This window comes from Ascaphus truei, chromosome 1 (genome assembly GCF_040206685.1).
Source record: "Ascaphus truei isolate aAscTru1 chromosome 1, aAscTru1.hap1, whole genome shotgun sequence".
NCBI classification, from domain to species: domain Eukaryota; kingdom Metazoa; phylum Chordata; class Amphibia; order Anura; family Ascaphidae; genus Ascaphus; species Ascaphus truei.
In genome coordinates this window covers 226,981,119-226,998,619 of record NC_134483.1, presented here as the reverse complement: position 1 = coordinate 226,998,619, position 17,501 = coordinate 226,981,119, and the positions used below count along the sequence as shown (strand labels likewise).

Below are 17,501 nucleotides of genomic sequence, written 5' to 3'. Positions count from 1 at the left end.
AGGACTCTCGGGAGACCACTGCATCTGCCATGTCGCCACCAGCTGCCCCTGAACATCCTGACTCGGGGATGGAGGTGGAGAGCACAGTGGACCCCCTCGTAGAAACACCGAGGAGGGGATCCAATCTAGGGCTGAGAGAGGCCCCCGCAGAGAAGGACGGGGGTCTTGAATTCTCCAGCCAAGAGGAGCCTGGGGAGTTGGGGCTCAGAGGGGAGTCCTCTGGCACCATGGAGTTGGTGGACTCCTTGATCCCCATTATCCCTGGCCGGGAGCTAGATAGTTTCCTGGATGATACCCTCTGTAGACACGGACATACGAAGGTGCAGTTGGCCCTTGAGAGGTGGAAGGATGCTTCGGTCATTCTCCACTCTCTCAGAGTATATATCAAGCCTAACCACAAGGCCAAACTTTCCGGGACTATCGAACATACTCGGGTCCTAAAGTTTAACAAAGTGTTGCGAGGGCACGTAAAGGCTTCTCGGGGTATAGTACCCTGAGCGCCTATGGGAAGCAAGACTCTTGATTACCAATGGCTTTGAGCATCGGTACGCTAAACGTAAATGGATGTAAGGACGGGTTTCGCAGGTTCCAGGTACTCTCCTTTTTACAAAAGGGAAAGTATTCTGTGAGTTTCCTGCAGGAAACCCATACCACTCCAGAGGCTGAAGCCAGCTGGCATCTGGAGTGGCGAGGCAAGGTCCTTTTCAGCCACCTCACTTCGACATCTTGTGGGTTGGTGACCCTGTTCTCTGAATCCTTTCAACCTGAGTTGCTGCTTGCCAAAGCTGTTGTTCCAGGTCGCCTGTTGCATATCAGGGTCCGACACGAGGACTACACGTTTAATTTCCTGAACGTGTATGCTTCTGCCACCGGACCCCTGAGAAGGCAGTTCTTCGTCAGAATGTCTGAATACCTGGAGACGGTCGACGCGGACGAATACATGGTGCTCGGGGGTGATTTTAACTGTACCCTCGAAGCTCGGAAAGACCGGAATGGTCCGGAGCCACACCCGTGTTCTGCGTCGGCCTTGCGGGAGGTCATCACCCGCTACTCCTTGGTAGACGTCTGGCGAGAACAACATCCTGAGGCATCCACTGAGTTTACCCATGTTAGGGTGTTTAGGGGTGAACGGATGTCCTGGTCCCGGATCGACAGGCTGTATATTTCCAGCCACAGCCTGTCACAAGCCCAGTCCAGTGCCATTAGGCTGGCGCCGTTTTCGGACCACAATTGTGCGTCCGTGACGGTGACGCTGCTACCTGCAGCACCCTCGGCCGCATATTGGCACTTCAACAATACGTTGTTGGAGGACAAGGGGTTTGCGACGACGGTCCGAGACTTTTGGATGGCCTGGAGAGGTTGCAGGTCAGACTTTGCCACGTTAGAGCAGTGGTGGGACGTGGGCAAGGTTCATCTGCGCCTCGTGTGTCAGGAGTACACAAAAGGTGCCAGCGGGCGGCGCGATGCTGAGATCGAGGCCCTCAGGGAGGAGGTGCTCGATCTCGAGAAGCGGCTGTCTGTGGCAGGAGACCAATACCTGCAGAGTATGTACGTGGAGAGGAAGTGCGCTCTCCGGGACTTGGAAGATCGGAGAGCTCGGGGGCGTATGTGCGATCCCGCATCAACTTCCTTCGAGAGATGGATTGCGGGTCACGCTTCTTCTACGCGCTGGAGAAAAAGAGGGGAAACCGTAGACATATCACATGCCATTTGGCAGAGGACGGTACCCCTCTGACTGACCCGGAGAGCATCCGGGACAGAACCCGGAGATTCTAAGTAGATCTTTTCTCTCCGGAGTCCATCCAGCCAGATAAATGCAGGGTCTTATGGGAGGGGCTTCCCACGGTCGGTGAGGATGGATGGGAGCGGCTTGAGTTACCTTTGACTCTGGCCGAGCTCTCTGAAGCCCTCAGTCTCATGTCCCGCGGAAAAGCGCTGGGGCTAGACGGGCTGACTGTGGAGTTCTTCCGGTTTTTCTGGGAGATGCTGGGACCTGATTTCACCGAGGTCCTAGCCGAAGCACTGGAGATAGGTGAGATGCCACTTTCGTGTCGGCAGGCAATACTGTCTTTGCTGCCGAAGAAGGGGGATCTCCGTCAGATCTCTAATTGGCGACCGGTCTCACTGCTCAGCACGGACTATAAGATCGTAGCCAAAGCGCTTTCGCTGAGGCTCAAGTCCGTGCTGGCAGAGGTGATTCACCCCGACCAGTCCTATACTGTCCCAGGCCGGAGCATTCATGACAAAAATTTTCTGGTCCGGGACCTGATGCACTACGCGCAGTGGACTGGTCTATCACTCTCCTTCCTGTCCCTAGATCAGAAGAAGGCGTTTGACAGAGTGGATCACCGTTACCTTATGCAGACCCTGCGGGCGTTTGGCTTCAGCCCACAATTTGTGGGCTTTCTCCAGATGCTGTACGCCTCTGCAGAGTGTCTGGTGAAGATCAACTGGTACCTGACGGCACCTTTTGTGTTTGGTCGGGGAGTACGTCAGGGGTGTCCTCTGTCTGGGCAACTGTACGCGCTGGCCATTGAGCCTTTCCTCTGCCTACTGAGGAGGAGGCTCACCGGGCTGGTGCTGCGGGAGCCCGACATGCGAGTAGTCCTGTCGGCTTATGCCGATGACGTGCTCCTCGTGGCCCAGGACCTAGATGATCTAGAGCGGGCACAAGCGTGCCAAGAGGTCTACACCGCGGCCTCTTCTGCTCGGATCAACTGGTCCAAGTGCTCCGGCATATTGGTGGGTCCCTTACAGGTGGACTCTTTGCCCCCCACGTTTCGTAATATCTCGTGGGGGAGCGATACTCTCAAGTATCTGGGAGTCTACCTGTCTGCTGCGGAGGACCCGGCCCCAGAAAACTTCAGTGATCTTGAAGAACGGGTCATTGCTCGTCTGGGGTCATGGGTGTATCTGTCGAGAATGCTTTCCCTTAGGGGAAGGACCCTGGTGATTAATCAGCAGGTGGCCAGTCAGCTTTGGCACCGGCTGATAGCCATGGGTCCAACCCCCGAATTTATCAACAAGATCCAGAGGAGATTGATGGATTTCCTCAGGATGGGGAAGCATTGGGTCTCTGCGGGAGTTGCGTGTCTCCCTTTGGAGGAGGGTGGACAGGGAGTGGTGTGTGTCCGCTCCCAGTTACACACTTTCCGCCTCCAGTACCTGCAGAGATACATATTCGCAGATCTGTCTCCGCAGTGGTGCCAGCTGGCAACCAGTTTCTTTCGCCAGCTGCGCAATATGAGGTATGACCGGCAACTGTTTATCATCAGGCCTGAGGGTTTAGGTAGAGACCTCTCGGTGCTGCCGGCATACTACCGGGACTTACTGAAGGCTTGGAAATTGGTCTCCCCGACCAGGAAGGAACAGGCGGTGGGGGTTGATTTCCTCGCCGAGCCCCTGCTGTATAATCCGGCAGTGGGGGCTCGGATGTTGGATTCACCCTCTATTTGCCGCCGACTAATCCTGGCGCAGGTGACCAGAGTCGGAGATCTCTTGGACTATGAGCGGCGAGACTGGGTAAGCGCAGAGGTGCTCGCGCCCCGTATGGGTATGCTTACTGCCCGTGTCCCTCGTCGTTTGATCCAGGAGATTAAAGATGCCATCCACCCCGACTCATGCACCTTCATCGAGGGGGTATTGCAGACTGGAAAGCCTTGTCAATCTTTCAATCCTAGCTCTCCGGATCTTTGCGTGGAACCCAAACCACGGCAACCCCCTCGGGCTCCTCTTTCCCCCAACCTCAGGAGGTTGGGGGATATGTCCCCGGCATGTTTCCGCGGCATGCCGAGGAAAGTCCTGTATTCTCTAGTGCTCCATATAGTGCATTACCTACCTCGCCCTTGTCACCCGCCCAGACACCATCTGGAGGCGGGTATTCCCTGCAAACGAGGACGAGAGACCCCGGTGGAAGGAACTCTATTCATCTTTGGTTCCCCGTCCCGCCGGGGATTTGAGTTGGAGGGTCCTCCACGGAGCACTGAGCACAGGAGAGTATTTGGCACACTTCACGGACTCCCCCGCCGCCTTTCCTTTCTGTGGCGAGCGGGAGTCCGTATTTCACATTTATTTGAGTTGCGCCAGACTGCAGCCCCTCTTGTCCTTCTTGAGGAGCCTTCTCCTGCAGTTCTGGTTAAACTTCTCTCCTCATCTTTTTATTTTTGGGTGCCCAGTGTCCCGAGACAATAAGCCTAGGGATCTCCTAGTCAACCTGCTCCTGGCAGTGGCTAAGGTAGCCATTTACAAGACCAGGAAGCAGCGTTTGGAGAGGGGGGTCCCAACGAACATCGTGTCAGTGTTCCGGGCGCTGGTGCACTCCCGTATTCGGGCAGAGTTCACGTACGCCGAGTCCGCTGGGACAGTTTCGGAGTTTGCCTCCCAGTGGGCGTTAGGCGGAGTGCTCTGCTCGGTATCACCCATCATGGGTTCTTTTGAGTTAACCCTTCTGTTTTAAGTGCACTTTTTACAGTGCACTTGTTGGTTCCCTTTCATATTTGTTTGACTGGTTTTTCTTTGTTCTACTTGGCAACAAGTAGAATTGCTGTTTAACTGAATTGAATTGGCTTTGCCGGCCAATCAGTATTAAACCAGATCAAAATAGGCTGCTTCACTCCCCTAGGCACTATCACCCGCTGCTGGTTCACTTCGTTGACTCATTCAGAAAGCGGAAACCAGCACACGCCGTCAGGAAAAAGCTTATTTTACTGGGGCAGCTGGCAAACTCAAATTCGCCACACTTTCATGGCCAATTCCCCACTTGTGGCGACTGGTGACAGGGTTGCGCACATCGGCTCTAAAGCATATAGTTACTGTGTGCAATGCTAGAGGAATCTTTGAATATTCCTGTCTATTCATAGCGTTAAGCTGGTTCTCTCATCTTCTTGTATAATGTATATACATGGCTGCATTTATTATGCTGTACCTGTATATTGGTTATGGCAAGATGTGTTGTCCTAGGCACTTGTTTGCAACATTTGGACATATACAAATACAAGACAGACTAGCTCCTTCCTTACAGCACTTTAAGCTTAATGGCAGCATCAATTTATGTAATATTTCTGTGCATCTAATAACTTTTAATAGACTAACCATATAGTTTTCTTTTATGCTACTATTTCATTGAGTTTATATTACTCTATATTCACAACTTTCCATAGACTGGTGCTTCACTTCCTGTTTTGGTTGCCTAGCAACACTAGGCATGCATACCTGTACAGGCTGTTTCAAAAGCCTGGCGTAGAGGACACACACACACACACACCAAAAAAAAAAAAGATTCACTGGTGCACAATCAATAAGATGGAAAAAGATTTTAAAAATGCGAGCGTGCATTGGTCTTTCAAAAAATAAAGAATATACAACGTTTTGGCTCCTCCAGCCAGGAAAAGATAAGGAAGTAAATACATTTATTTTTTATTTTTTGCAACGCCAATGAGTGCCACCATTGATCTAAAAGGTTTAGATCTAAAAGGTTTACCATTGATCTAAAAGGTTTACAGGTTTATCTCTACATTGACTTAAAATACAAATATCGTTTCAGAAGAGCAGACCTTAACTATTGAGAACATTTATGTTATCAGGAAATTCTGGGCTGTTACAAATGAAAGGAAAACATAGCCGGTAATGGCAAAACCTAACCCTTGAACTTGCAATTTCCCAATTACTCCTACAATAACTTGACCCACTGGAGGTTTTTGCTCATCTGTTCATTGATCCCATTTCCTTTAATAAATGATCTCATATTTATAACAAACGTTAGCTGATCAGTACATGCTGAAATCTTTCCTTTCATACCGTGTTGTCATATGAGACATCTACTAAGCTGCTACAGGCTCCTGGAGTCAGTTTTGGCCTTTTGTAGCTAACATTGTTTCAATAATGGGAATTTGAACATTCATATGAAAGATGCAGACACGGTGGAGGACGTTGAAGTTGCTAATGAGGACATGATGGAATACGAGTCGCCAGAACAATTGGGAGAGCAGTTGGTGACATTATCTTTATTGCCTGAATCAAGGTGGAAGAATCTCTTGAACCTCGACGTCATTAAGGTATAATTACACTTATTAATTTGGCTAAAACTTTTTAGACTTCCTGTGACTGTGATATTTTACACTATTTCCTACATCTGATGCAATATACAAAACAGTTTTTAGTTTGAAAAGGACAAGCCGGTTTGAGCACAAAGGTGTTTGTAATATGTCCCTAATTAAGCATTGAACATTAACCATTGCATTTCTCAAGGTGTTGCACATACTGTAGGTATTTTTTATTTATTTTTGCATAGTAACTCAATAATAAAATCAAAAAATCAATAATTAAATCATGGAATTGGGATTTTCTGAACTGCTGTACTATGCAGCTCTAAGTACAGGGTTGCATTATTATGCGGTTTGTTTAATGTATAGTTAGAAAACAAATTAAGATGATTATTTATTATCAATGGACTTGGAAGTTGGCTCCAGAATTTGTGATTTTGATGTTTGATATGTAATCCAATACATATTGAAACATTAGTTTAGTTCTTATGATGAAGACCTTTGTCTCCTTTATCTTAACCAGTAGACTTCTTGCCTGTCATGACCACATTGGAATACATAGCCCTACACATTCCAGAGCGGCTACCCATAAATATTAGTCACCAGCTCCATTGGTTTTGATAAAGAAGACACCTATTATGACAGAAGTTGATGTCCTTTATCCAAGTATGCAAAAATGTATTTCTAAACATTTAAACATACATACACACTCGCACCGTGTCAGCCAGAGAAAATTGAAAAATTAAAATGCCACTGATTAACGGTTAGATCAGATGAATATAATTCTATTTTAATCATTTCTTTAACCCTTTTGCTGCCAGAGGGACTAGCAACACATTGCTCTGCTTGTGAAAGGGTTACCCTTCTCTCCTAATGATGCTTCAGGGTAGAGTAGAGAAGTCTTGTACAATAATAATTATTGTGTTCCCACTGCAAAGAAAAACACTTATTTTCGTAGGACGTAGATAAGTACTTTTTTCACTTAACAGTTGATAGAATCTTTGTAAGGGAATAAAGACAATATGATGTAGCCAGAGTCAATGTCAAATTTGGCCCGCTAAGTGGGATTGTTCCTTTATTAATATTGGGGGAATCATTATTCTCTGGCTTGTCATCAGATTGTAGGCTTTATTACTGGTTTCTCAGTCACATATAGTCTTTGATCATGATGTTTAATGTACAGTAGTCATGCAGACCATTGCTCTCTGAAAGCTGGTTTGTGGTCCTCATTAAATAATGGTGGGATTGCTCCTCCCCATTTAGTGTTGGCAGCCTGTACTCCTTAACAGGACAAATAGACATTGCAAGTATTGTATTATGTTATTCTATGAAAATACACATTGCTGTTTATTGATATTGCTGTTCTTCCATAAATACACAGGTGAGTTAATTTTGATCAATTTGAGTATACATATTGTTTTCTTTTTAAACATCCAGCAAAGAAATAAACCCAAAGAGCCACCGAAAGTACCGAAGTCCGCTCCGTTTTTCATCCCAACTCTTCCTGGACTTGTTCCTCATTTTGCTTCTGATGTGCAAGGCGATGCACCACAGGTAATTGAGAAAAATGTGGGGACAATGAATATGGTATTTATTTTGTACCTTCTAACTATAAAAATGTGAAAAGATGTCCCATGACATAATCATGTAGACCTAGAGATCATATTCGGATATATTGCATTATGAAGTAACTATGGACTATTAAATAGTGTTAAAAATGCAAGGGTTTGAAAAATAATGAAATATTTGTAGAGTGGGGGTAAGAATACAATAATTATCTGGGTTTTAACAATTGCTCTACTACTAGCTAATGGGCAGATACAAATAGGCTTGAAAGGTTGCCTTTTAAGCAACCACTTAAGACGAGTGTCATTTGTATTGTATTTTGTACAGGAATATACCAGAGTCCCCAAACTTAGCAGTGGTATTATGTTGTATAAGTGTTATGTTATTACAATCTTCTTTTGTGTTCTAGTCTAAAATAGTGAATCTTGGAGTTCTTGCACAAAAATCTACCTTTCATGTCCAGCTTGAAGAAGCCATTGCACCTCATAACTGTGAGTTGAAACTTATTTTACCAGTACCTGAATGTCTGCATATGTCAGAAATGAGCAGGGAGGGGACACCTTTTAGGTTTTATTTTCATGGACTCTCCCATGCTGCTTTGTACAAGGGAGGGAAATGAAGCCTTTGTCAGTTATAAAACTGTTATTTTTCTGCTGCTTTCTGCAGACTAATATGCTTGAATCTATTTCCAAGTTTTTTTTTTTTTAATTTATTAAGTTAAAAGAAAAGCATTTGAAACCAGGTAACAGATGTTTTAGGTCAAATGGTGAAGTGGAGTAGTTGAGATCTGTTTTTGGCACCTGGTCACTCAGGGCTTGGGTCAGAAGCTCTCCCTGGTCTGTCTACCTTTTACCTACTGAATGAATCATCTTTGAATTTGCCTCATCCAGCAATGTCCAAGGAAATTCAAAGATGCAGAAGGATGCATCCAAGCCTCTCTGCATCGCTGCTTCGTGCAGTGACTCCCAGCTCCTTTGTGCGCGCGCGCGCACACAGATTTGTTTTTAAAAAAAATTATGCATGTCAAAATAAAAGCCTGCAAATTCCAATAAGCTTTTCAGAAGAAGCAAAAATTCAAAGAATTGGCCGCTGGTCTTCCAACTCTATCAGCTGGGCCATTGTCTGATAAGACCGCGTTCTTAAAAGAATATTACTTAACCACTCCATTGCCAAATGATTTGCAGACCTTAAAACTTAATCTGCGCAGCATATGCTTGACCTGCAGTTCTTGTAATTCTTATTAAATGGGGCGAAAGGCCATAATTGGATATTTAAACACACACACTTTCCATTAAATAAGTGTATGTGTGTATATATTTATCTAAATACACAGTGTTCGACAAACCTATACATTTGCACGCCCCGGGCGAGTGGATTTAACATCGTGGCGAGCTCCTATTGGCCCAAGCAGCACACGTGTGGTACCAGGTGGCGAGTAGATTTTTTTGTTCGGCGAGTAGATTTTTTGGTGATTTGTCGACCACTGTAAATACATATATATTTTTTTTTCTTGCAGATGATATTCCATTAAAAACAATAAAAGAAATGGGGCCTTCCAGTATTGATACGGAGCTGCGGAATCTTGCTCCAGAGGGTGGAGGTTCTGTAGAGGTGATGCTAAGCTTCTTAAGAATGATAAGAAGCATGTTGGATACAAAAAGAGATTTTGAGCTGGCACAGGCATATCTTGCTTTGTTCCTGAAGGTGAATAAACCTACAGTTCTATTTTTCAATTTCAATATTGAACATATATATTTTTTTAAATTGGGCAGCTGTACATATTATTTAATGTGCCTCTTAAAGTTTCAGTTTATTTTGGGGTGTTTCCCCTTGAAATGTTGCATACCAGGGTTACTTGCAAAATGAAGGTTGGTTTATTCATCAATCTTCCAATGTTTCAATCCCAAGGTGGACCTTTTATCGATGTTAAACCTTGATAAAGGTCTGCCGTTAGACCGAAAACCTGGTGTGCAACTTTGTTTTCATGGTATACTGTCCTTTTGCCGTCTGATCAGCCGTGGTGAGTTTTCTGCACCCACTATTTGGTTATTTTGTACGGTTTTAAAAAAAAATTGTATTCTGTGCGTATTTATCTTTACCCCTTGAAACTTAACATTAAGTACTATAATAGTCTAACTATGCTCCTCCAAGCAATCAACTCTGCCTTATCAAATGTGGTGGGAAGTAGTTAATGCACTGATAACGATGCACTTTTAGTTACCTTGATGGAATTTAATGCATTCGTCTGAAAACAAACAACAAACCTTTAAAGTGGGTGAACTTGGTTTGAATCACGGTGTCGGTTCTCCTGTGACCTTCAGGAAAGACACTTTAACTCTCTGTGTCTAAGGCAAAATTTGATTGCAGACTAAACTTTATGTACAGCGCTGTGCACATTGCCATCACTGTATAAGAAACATTATTACAGTATTATTATACAGACTTGAAACTTGGAGAACAGACCCTAAAGCATAGTTTCCCACTAATAACGACAACCAATGATCCTGTCTTTTTAACAGCTGGAAAATGTCACATGTCAAGAAAATCTTGCTCTACCTATTCACAATGGATATTTGTAGGCTTTAGTTTTGACTCAAAATGTTTATACCACAAGATTTTCAGTCTAACTGTCCAGCTGTTTCAGTCTAACAGTTAAAATTCCTGAAATAAATATTTTTTCAATTTGGCCTTTCCTATGCTTGTAATATTTTGCACGATTATGTCTGGTTTGACGTGTACCTAAAGAACAATTTTTTTAACAACGGTCAGGTGTTATATACAGTATTATATTTTACAGACTCTGAAACACAATAGAAATGTATTAGCATTCCAATATACAAGAGCCAGGCATTACACTGAAGTGCAGAAACAAGAATAAAAACCGGGCGCTTCTTAAACTAAAATGAAACAATATATGGTCTATACAGTGCAAGTGACAGTGATATGTAAATTTTAAATATATATCATATAATATGATAAATGACCTCCACCAATAAAAGTGAATACAATGGTGATGTGAAATACAACAAATGAAAAGCAGCTCTACACCCTTTAAACGGACTGTCCAGGTCCAGGTAGATCTTTGGTAGGTTGGTAATTTGAGCGGAGCGCTGTGTGTCTCGTGAACATGAAAGAAAAAATATATAATAGTGCAGATGGTATAAACAAATGAAGTCTCAAGATGACTCTGCAATGGTGGTACTCACAATTGACAATGTCAATATAAGGCGTATCAGAGACACTTCTCTCTCTGATAGGAGCCCTTTAATGGATTCCCCCTTAGAGTGGTGTCTTGATAACGTATCAGGAAGCTTGTTTGTGGTCAGGGTTTAACTCCCAAGGTTTATGTAGGAGAAAAGAGAGAACGCACAATGGTACAGTATGGTCTAAATAATGTATTAGCAGCAATGAACAAACATATGCATGATGCACTCACATTTCCAATATGTTTTACGTTCGAGGGAGAGGACAGCTGGTTGTAGAGAGTGCCGGTGTCTCCAGGAGCGGCGGAGCGCTTCCGCGTGCGTCACGTGTATCCGCGTCACGTCACGTCCTGTGACGTCTCGGGTTGGGGCGGAAGAAGCTGCCCTGTGTGTCCGTCTCCGTGCCAGCACCTAGCTCCAATGTTCTCCCCAGCTCAGTCACCTCCCACAGCAGATCGATTCTACGCGTTTCGCTGTGGCTTCTTCAGGAATCGAACGGAAAACATATTGGAAATGTGAGTGCATCATGCATATGTTTGTTCATTGCTGCTAATACATTATTTAGACCATACTGTACCATTGTGCGTTCTCTCTTTTCTCCTACATAAACCTTGGGAGTTAAACCCTGACCACAAACAAGCTTCCTGATACGTTATCAAGACACCACTCTAAGGGGGAATCCATTAAAGGGCTCCTATCAGAGAGAGAAGTGTCTCTGATACGCCTTATATTGACATTGTCAATTGTGAGTACCACCATTGCAGAGTCATCTTGAGACTTCATTTGTTTATACCATCTGCACTATTATATATTTTTTCTTTCATGTTCACGAGACACACAGCGCTCCGCTCAAATTACCAACCTACCAAAGATTACACTGAAGTGAACTTTGTAAAGTTGTTCAATGTGTTTGGGAAACAAAGAATACTGTACTTGTACGTGCATTTTTAAATTTCACTCAATTCAATGCCTACATGGTGCAAAAAGGTGTTTAAGCTAATTGTAGAACCATATGGTTGTCATGATCTAGCCATGCAAATATTGACAAGGCAAAGCACCCTTCGGTATGAAACACGTTAGAGGACTTTTTGCCTGTCGTTGTACAGATTTTGCAAATTAAAGTTTTTTTTTTTCATCTCTCTTCAATCACGCTTCGCAACTTGCTTTTGTTGTGCTCCGCTACCATTCTCTTGCCATTTAAACATTGAATTTTGTGTGCAGAATAGCAACTAAGGGGTTTATCCTTTTGAGAACTTTGTTTTTAAATCTTACTTTGGCAGTGGAGTGTATCATAAAAGCTGCCGTTTCACATATCTTAAATTAAGGAACTAACTTTATCTGTTTTATATGAGATAAAAGTGGGGGCGGGATAACTTTATTCCAGGTACCCAAATGGGTTATTGTGAGAGATGTTATCTGGTGGTAGACAAGCTTCAAAAACCCTCTTATAAATTCATTAAAACCAAAAACCGAAGAGGTTACCAAAAGGACAGTATATCCTTAATTATTCCAGACTAATAATGAATTACAAGTATTTGAGTAGTGCACAGCCTGCAGCAGCTTCTCTGCTAAGTATGTATAACATGAGCAGTGTCTGGTGTCATGATATAGAAGTTGATATACATTAAAGCTGCAGTTCAGTCTTTATTTTTTTTATTTTATTTTTTTAATTAATTTTTTTACTTCAATAGTTTTATGTGTGCAATCTCTAATTACCTAAAGAACTGTATAGCTGCCAGTCAATTTGTTCTCCATGTATTGATAGGTGAAATTTGGTGACATAATTAGAGCTGGCATATGTTTTTTATTTGCTTCTGTCAGTCAGTGGAAGCTCATGAATATTCATGAGCACTGCTGCACTGACATGTGCTAGAGGGAGGGCAGGGCTGACAAAGGGGTGTGCCAGGGCTTGTGACAGGACTTGAAGGGGCAGTGCCTTACAAATGGCTGTTAAAATAGAATACAAGAAAATTGGTCTTTCAAAGTTGTTTTTTTAAAAACAGAAAATGCTAAAAGTATTTTTTCTTACTACAGAACTGATTTATTAAAAAAAACCACACATGCAGGATATTGACTGAACTGCAGCTTTAAAGCAAGTAGAGGATTTCATCCTCAAGGTTACAATTTTTTTTACATCAAAATATGTTTATTTGACTAGGAGGATTCCTGGTTTGTGATGGTGCTGGTACCATCTATTCGCTAACTGCTGGGAGAGAGAGTAATTAAGCGTTTTATACTCCTTGATTACATTTGGCCCCAGGACATAAGTGTCCCTTGTAAAAGGTACAAAATGACAAAAGTGTGTGTGTGTGTCTACACATGACTCTGGCATCGCATAGGTTTTCTGTTTTACTCATGATTTTTTAAACACTGATTTTATGTAATTTTGTAATCTTTTTGTTATACTACATTTTGGATTTAATAAGTAGTGTCTTTGGGCTATAATGGAACCTATTTACCTAATGGAGGCATTGTTCTTGTTTTACGTTTATTACCGTGCTTTGTTAATTTGGGATTTTTGTTTAATTTGTGCATTTATTTGGGGATTTGGGTTCTTTGTAGGTGTAGTCCCTTAAATGAATCTTGGTGGTGTCAGCATAATATGGGGGAGGCACACTGGGTGGCCAGTTTGAGGTTAGCGCGCACACACACACACGCCCATTGGCAAGCGTGTACGTGACAGTGGTAAACAAAAGCGTTTGTTAAACTGATGCTGACTATTTGTAATCCAACAAAACACAAAATATAACAATTGCAAGTACTTATATGGTCACCAGATAAGTAACAAAAATACATTGTCGGCATTAGCATACATAATCGTGTGGTTCATTATATTAGTTAAGCACTTGAAGTTCAGTGACGTTGTTTCAATGATTGCTTTGTGTTTGTATTGCACGTTACGTGTACTCTGTGCTGTACACATTGAATTATACATTTTTTTAATATGTTGACCAGTCATTATCCTTCGTTATATACAATCATTTTTTTGTTTTTATTTCAGTTACACCTGAAGGTTGTTTCATCTGAATCGATACTCTTGGAAGAAATCTCCACATTATCAGCACATCTTGAAGAAACCTGGCTTCACCTGCAGACCCTGTTCAATCAGAGCTCATGTGTGTTAAATTACATGAAAAGTGCTTTATTATGAGACATACCTGTTTTTAGTTTCCATATCTTTCTGCACACATTTTGGTATTTAAACTCTTGCACTAGTTTTACTCTGAAGAGATTTTTTCATGAGAATTTTTTAAGAGTAAACCATTATCCACACGTTGGAGTTCAAATATTACGTTCATTTTTCATGGGGTATAATGTTTACTCTAAGCCTGAAAAGTGGCGGGGTGCATTTATTAATTTCCATAAGTAAATTATGTATAGCCAATGAAATTAATATTTTGGATGTCTAGTTACAATTGTATGATGAATGGATGTTGAGAGAAGCCGTTCTGGATGGGCTGTGATCATTAATCATTTAGCCATTTTTGATCAATGGCTTATGGCCATCCACGAGCCTCAATACAGAATTGGAATGGAGTGGTCCTCCAGACCTGAACGACACTTTTCTGAGGACCCCCCAGAGGTTCCTGAGATACTGGTGAAGTTACCGGAATTAATTCCTGGTTTTTAAAGGGGATTTAAATAGCTAACCGATGTTGCAGCATCCTATTGATCCGAGGTATGGCATCCATTTTGTTTCCCCAGAGGGAGATTTGAACCCGATAACGTTACTGGTAAATATCTCTGGAACCATGGGGTCCCTGTAGTTGAAAATAGTGACGTTTGGCCTAAAGGTGGTTAAAAAAATTAAACAAGCAGAAAGAGTAGAAGAAACTGCTCTTTTAACTTTTCATTCAATGTCTCTTTTACAAACTGCACATGGTTACACAATTCTTGCAGAACCCAACTGCTGCAACACCAGCAAATTGTTTATTGCTAACCAATCATGGGCATCCTTTACAATGTTGCAAATGCTGGTCACCACATTTCTCAGATCAAAATTAAGTGTTTTCATATTTAAAAGTTGTTTGATTATTAAAGCTGCAGTTCAGTCAATATCCTGCATGTGTGTTTTTTTTTTTTTTAATAAATCAGTTCTGTAGTAAGAAAAAATACTTTTAGCATTTTCTGTTTTTAAAAAAACAACTTTGAAAGACCAATTTTCTTGTATTCTATTTTAACAAGCATTTGCTAAGGCACTGCCCCTTCATGCCCTGGCACACCCCTTTGTCAGCCCTGCCCTCCCTCTAGCACATGTCAGTGCACGAGTGCTCATGAATATTCATGAGCTTCCACTGAGAGACAGAAGCAGAAGAAAAACATATCCCTTCTCTAATGATGTCACCAAATTTCGCCGATCAATACATGGAGAACGAATTGACCTGCAGCTATACAGTTCTTTAGGTAATTAGAGATTGCACACATGAAACTATTGAAGTAAAAAAATAATTAAAAAAAAAAAAAAAAAGACTGAACTGCAGCTTTAAGTTACTTTAGTATAAAGTCTAATAGGAAAGAAGATTTAGTTTACAGTACATGGTCAATAAAAAATTATTGGCGTCTGAAGCCGAGTTTAAGTGTAGATTTGTAAATCTATATGGTTTCATTCTACAAAAAAAATTGGTATTTTTTTATCACTTGTTTTCAGAAATTAAGGATGGCCGATTAATATCCTTGTTCTATAAGAAGCATCACAAAGTGTACAGATTCCATTTTCAAATGTTTTGTGTTTAAAATTGTTGGGTTTGGCATCATTTTACAGCATTCTATAGTTGTGGAAATTGCAGCTTAGGGTGATTCTATTTTATCAACCATTGATGGGGATAGTTTTGGAAGTTTAGATTCAAAGGAAAGAACTGTTAATGTGCAGCCATTTCACATTTATGTATATATAAATAATTGGCATTGCAATCAGTGAGTCGTGGCCTTTCCTGCTTCCAGATACTGTACTTTTTATTTAACCTCTAACAATCTAGGCCTTTTTTAAGGAAAACCAAGAAGAAAAATGTTAAATAAGGGAGTTTTAGGGTCTGCTGAATAGCAGTCGTAATTCATAAATGACCCATATGTCATGGACCCACAAAACACAAACAAACCTTTGGCAATAATATAATCAAAGTAATTTCTAAAAATAAAGAAGTCCTAGAAATACTCCCAGGAATACTGATGCTACAAATTGTATGCAGAGACTAGAATCAATTGTCCAGAAAAATATATATTGTGTAATAATAAAGGCAACTTCCGTTCAGAGTCCCATTGAAAAATAAATATGAATAAACATATGATCACCCTGCTTGAACCCTGTATCGTGGCGTGCCACGGATAGGGGCTACGATGTGGTAGGGAGGATGTGGACCCACAACCCAGCTGCGTCCCCTGAGAAGGAACCCTAAACAGCTGACAGTGTCACCACCCTCCGCCACTGCCCTCATACATCCGGAGCCACAAGGGGACACGGTAACCTCACTGCGGAGGTGCGGGGGAGATGAAATAGGGAGCGCAAACACTCACATACTTGACACGACGGGTCTGTCTTCCATGCGAGGCCTTCGGCGTTCAGAATCCAGCGATGACGTCGGGTGCCCTCAACCGGAAGTGAAGAGCGTGCTCCAGCCCAGGGAAGGAAACCAAAAATAGAACAAGGAGGCGGTGCACTGCTGCCGTCAGGTATTGGAAGATAGGAGATCCACACACATAGGAGTATAATAAAAGGGTTGTAATTTATTAGTGCATATACACTTGAAAAAGATGTGCTACAGAGCGAACTCTGACGCGTTTCGTCTCAGCCTGAGACTTTGTCAAAGAGTATCTGGTACAACACACGATGATCCTTGTATAGTGAGTCCATACATACTATTGGTTGAACTTAATGAGTAGGCACGGGCACATACAGGTGATTGCATAATCACTTAATCAATGGCCAAGAAACTCAATTAGGCCTATAAGAATACAGGAACATATTGGACATATTTTGAAAAAAGATATGCTGCATCCAGTGTCAAGGCATTTTTCATTGTGTAGTTTTGGCGATATCTCTAACTTTACTTTTTCTGCCTTAGAACATGTTAAAATCCACCCTAGAGGTGGAGATAGATTAAATAAACTCAACACTAGGGAAATGTATTGGATTCATGTTATGAATACTTTACATCCCACTGGGATTAATATCGAGTGGGATTTAAAACACTTTTTAGTTTGATTTTGTATTACAGATGGTTATATTTTTATTAAGTATTTCTTACATTTATTTTATATTATATTCATTTTTCACGGTTTTTACATTTATCTATTTAATAGTGGTTTATACCATACCATATTATAGTCATTATGGATTGTTTATAAGTATTATTAGTTTATATAAATAAGTTTTGATTATAGGTGTACATGAATCCAATTACATTTTCATAATGGGTCTTCTCATCAATATGATTTATTATTATTGATTTTGCATTTTTATTAAGATGTATAACAATATATACCATGTATTCTACATTCTATTAATTTTTTATAGAATTTTTTTATTGAGCCTTTAAAATAATTTTCTGTATAGATATGTTGCTGTTTATATTGCTACACATTTACTGGTACTTGTTTTATATATTACATGTTTGTTGTATGTGACAAGTATTGCTTTTAATGTCTTTTTGTGTCTTTTAGTATCTAGATTATGCATCTTTTTTGTCCTTGATGA

At 41.7% G+C, this 17,501-nt stretch overlaps 1 protein-coding gene across 1 annotated transcript in view; it reads left to right on the top strand.

Annotated features, from left to right (window-relative positions):
- The window catches only part of WDR36 (WD repeat domain 36), a 56,818-nt gene extending 41,540 nt beyond the window's left edge, over nt 1–15,278 (top strand). Inside the window, exons 19-23 of the mRNA XM_075601880.1 lie at nt 5,908–6,053; nt 7,479–7,595; nt 8,017–8,098; nt 9,124–9,311; nt 13,812–15,278. Coding sequence (XP_075457995.1) covers nt 5,908–6,053; nt 7,479–7,595; nt 8,017–8,098; nt 9,124–9,311; nt 13,812–13,961 — 683 coding nt within the window. The 3' untranslated portion in view covers nt 13,962–15,278. The remainder of the gene's footprint in view (nt 1–5,907; nt 6,054–7,478; nt 7,596–8,016; nt 8,099–9,123; nt 9,312–13,811) is intronic.
- The last annotated feature ends 2,223 nt before the right edge of the window (nt 15,279–17,501 follow it).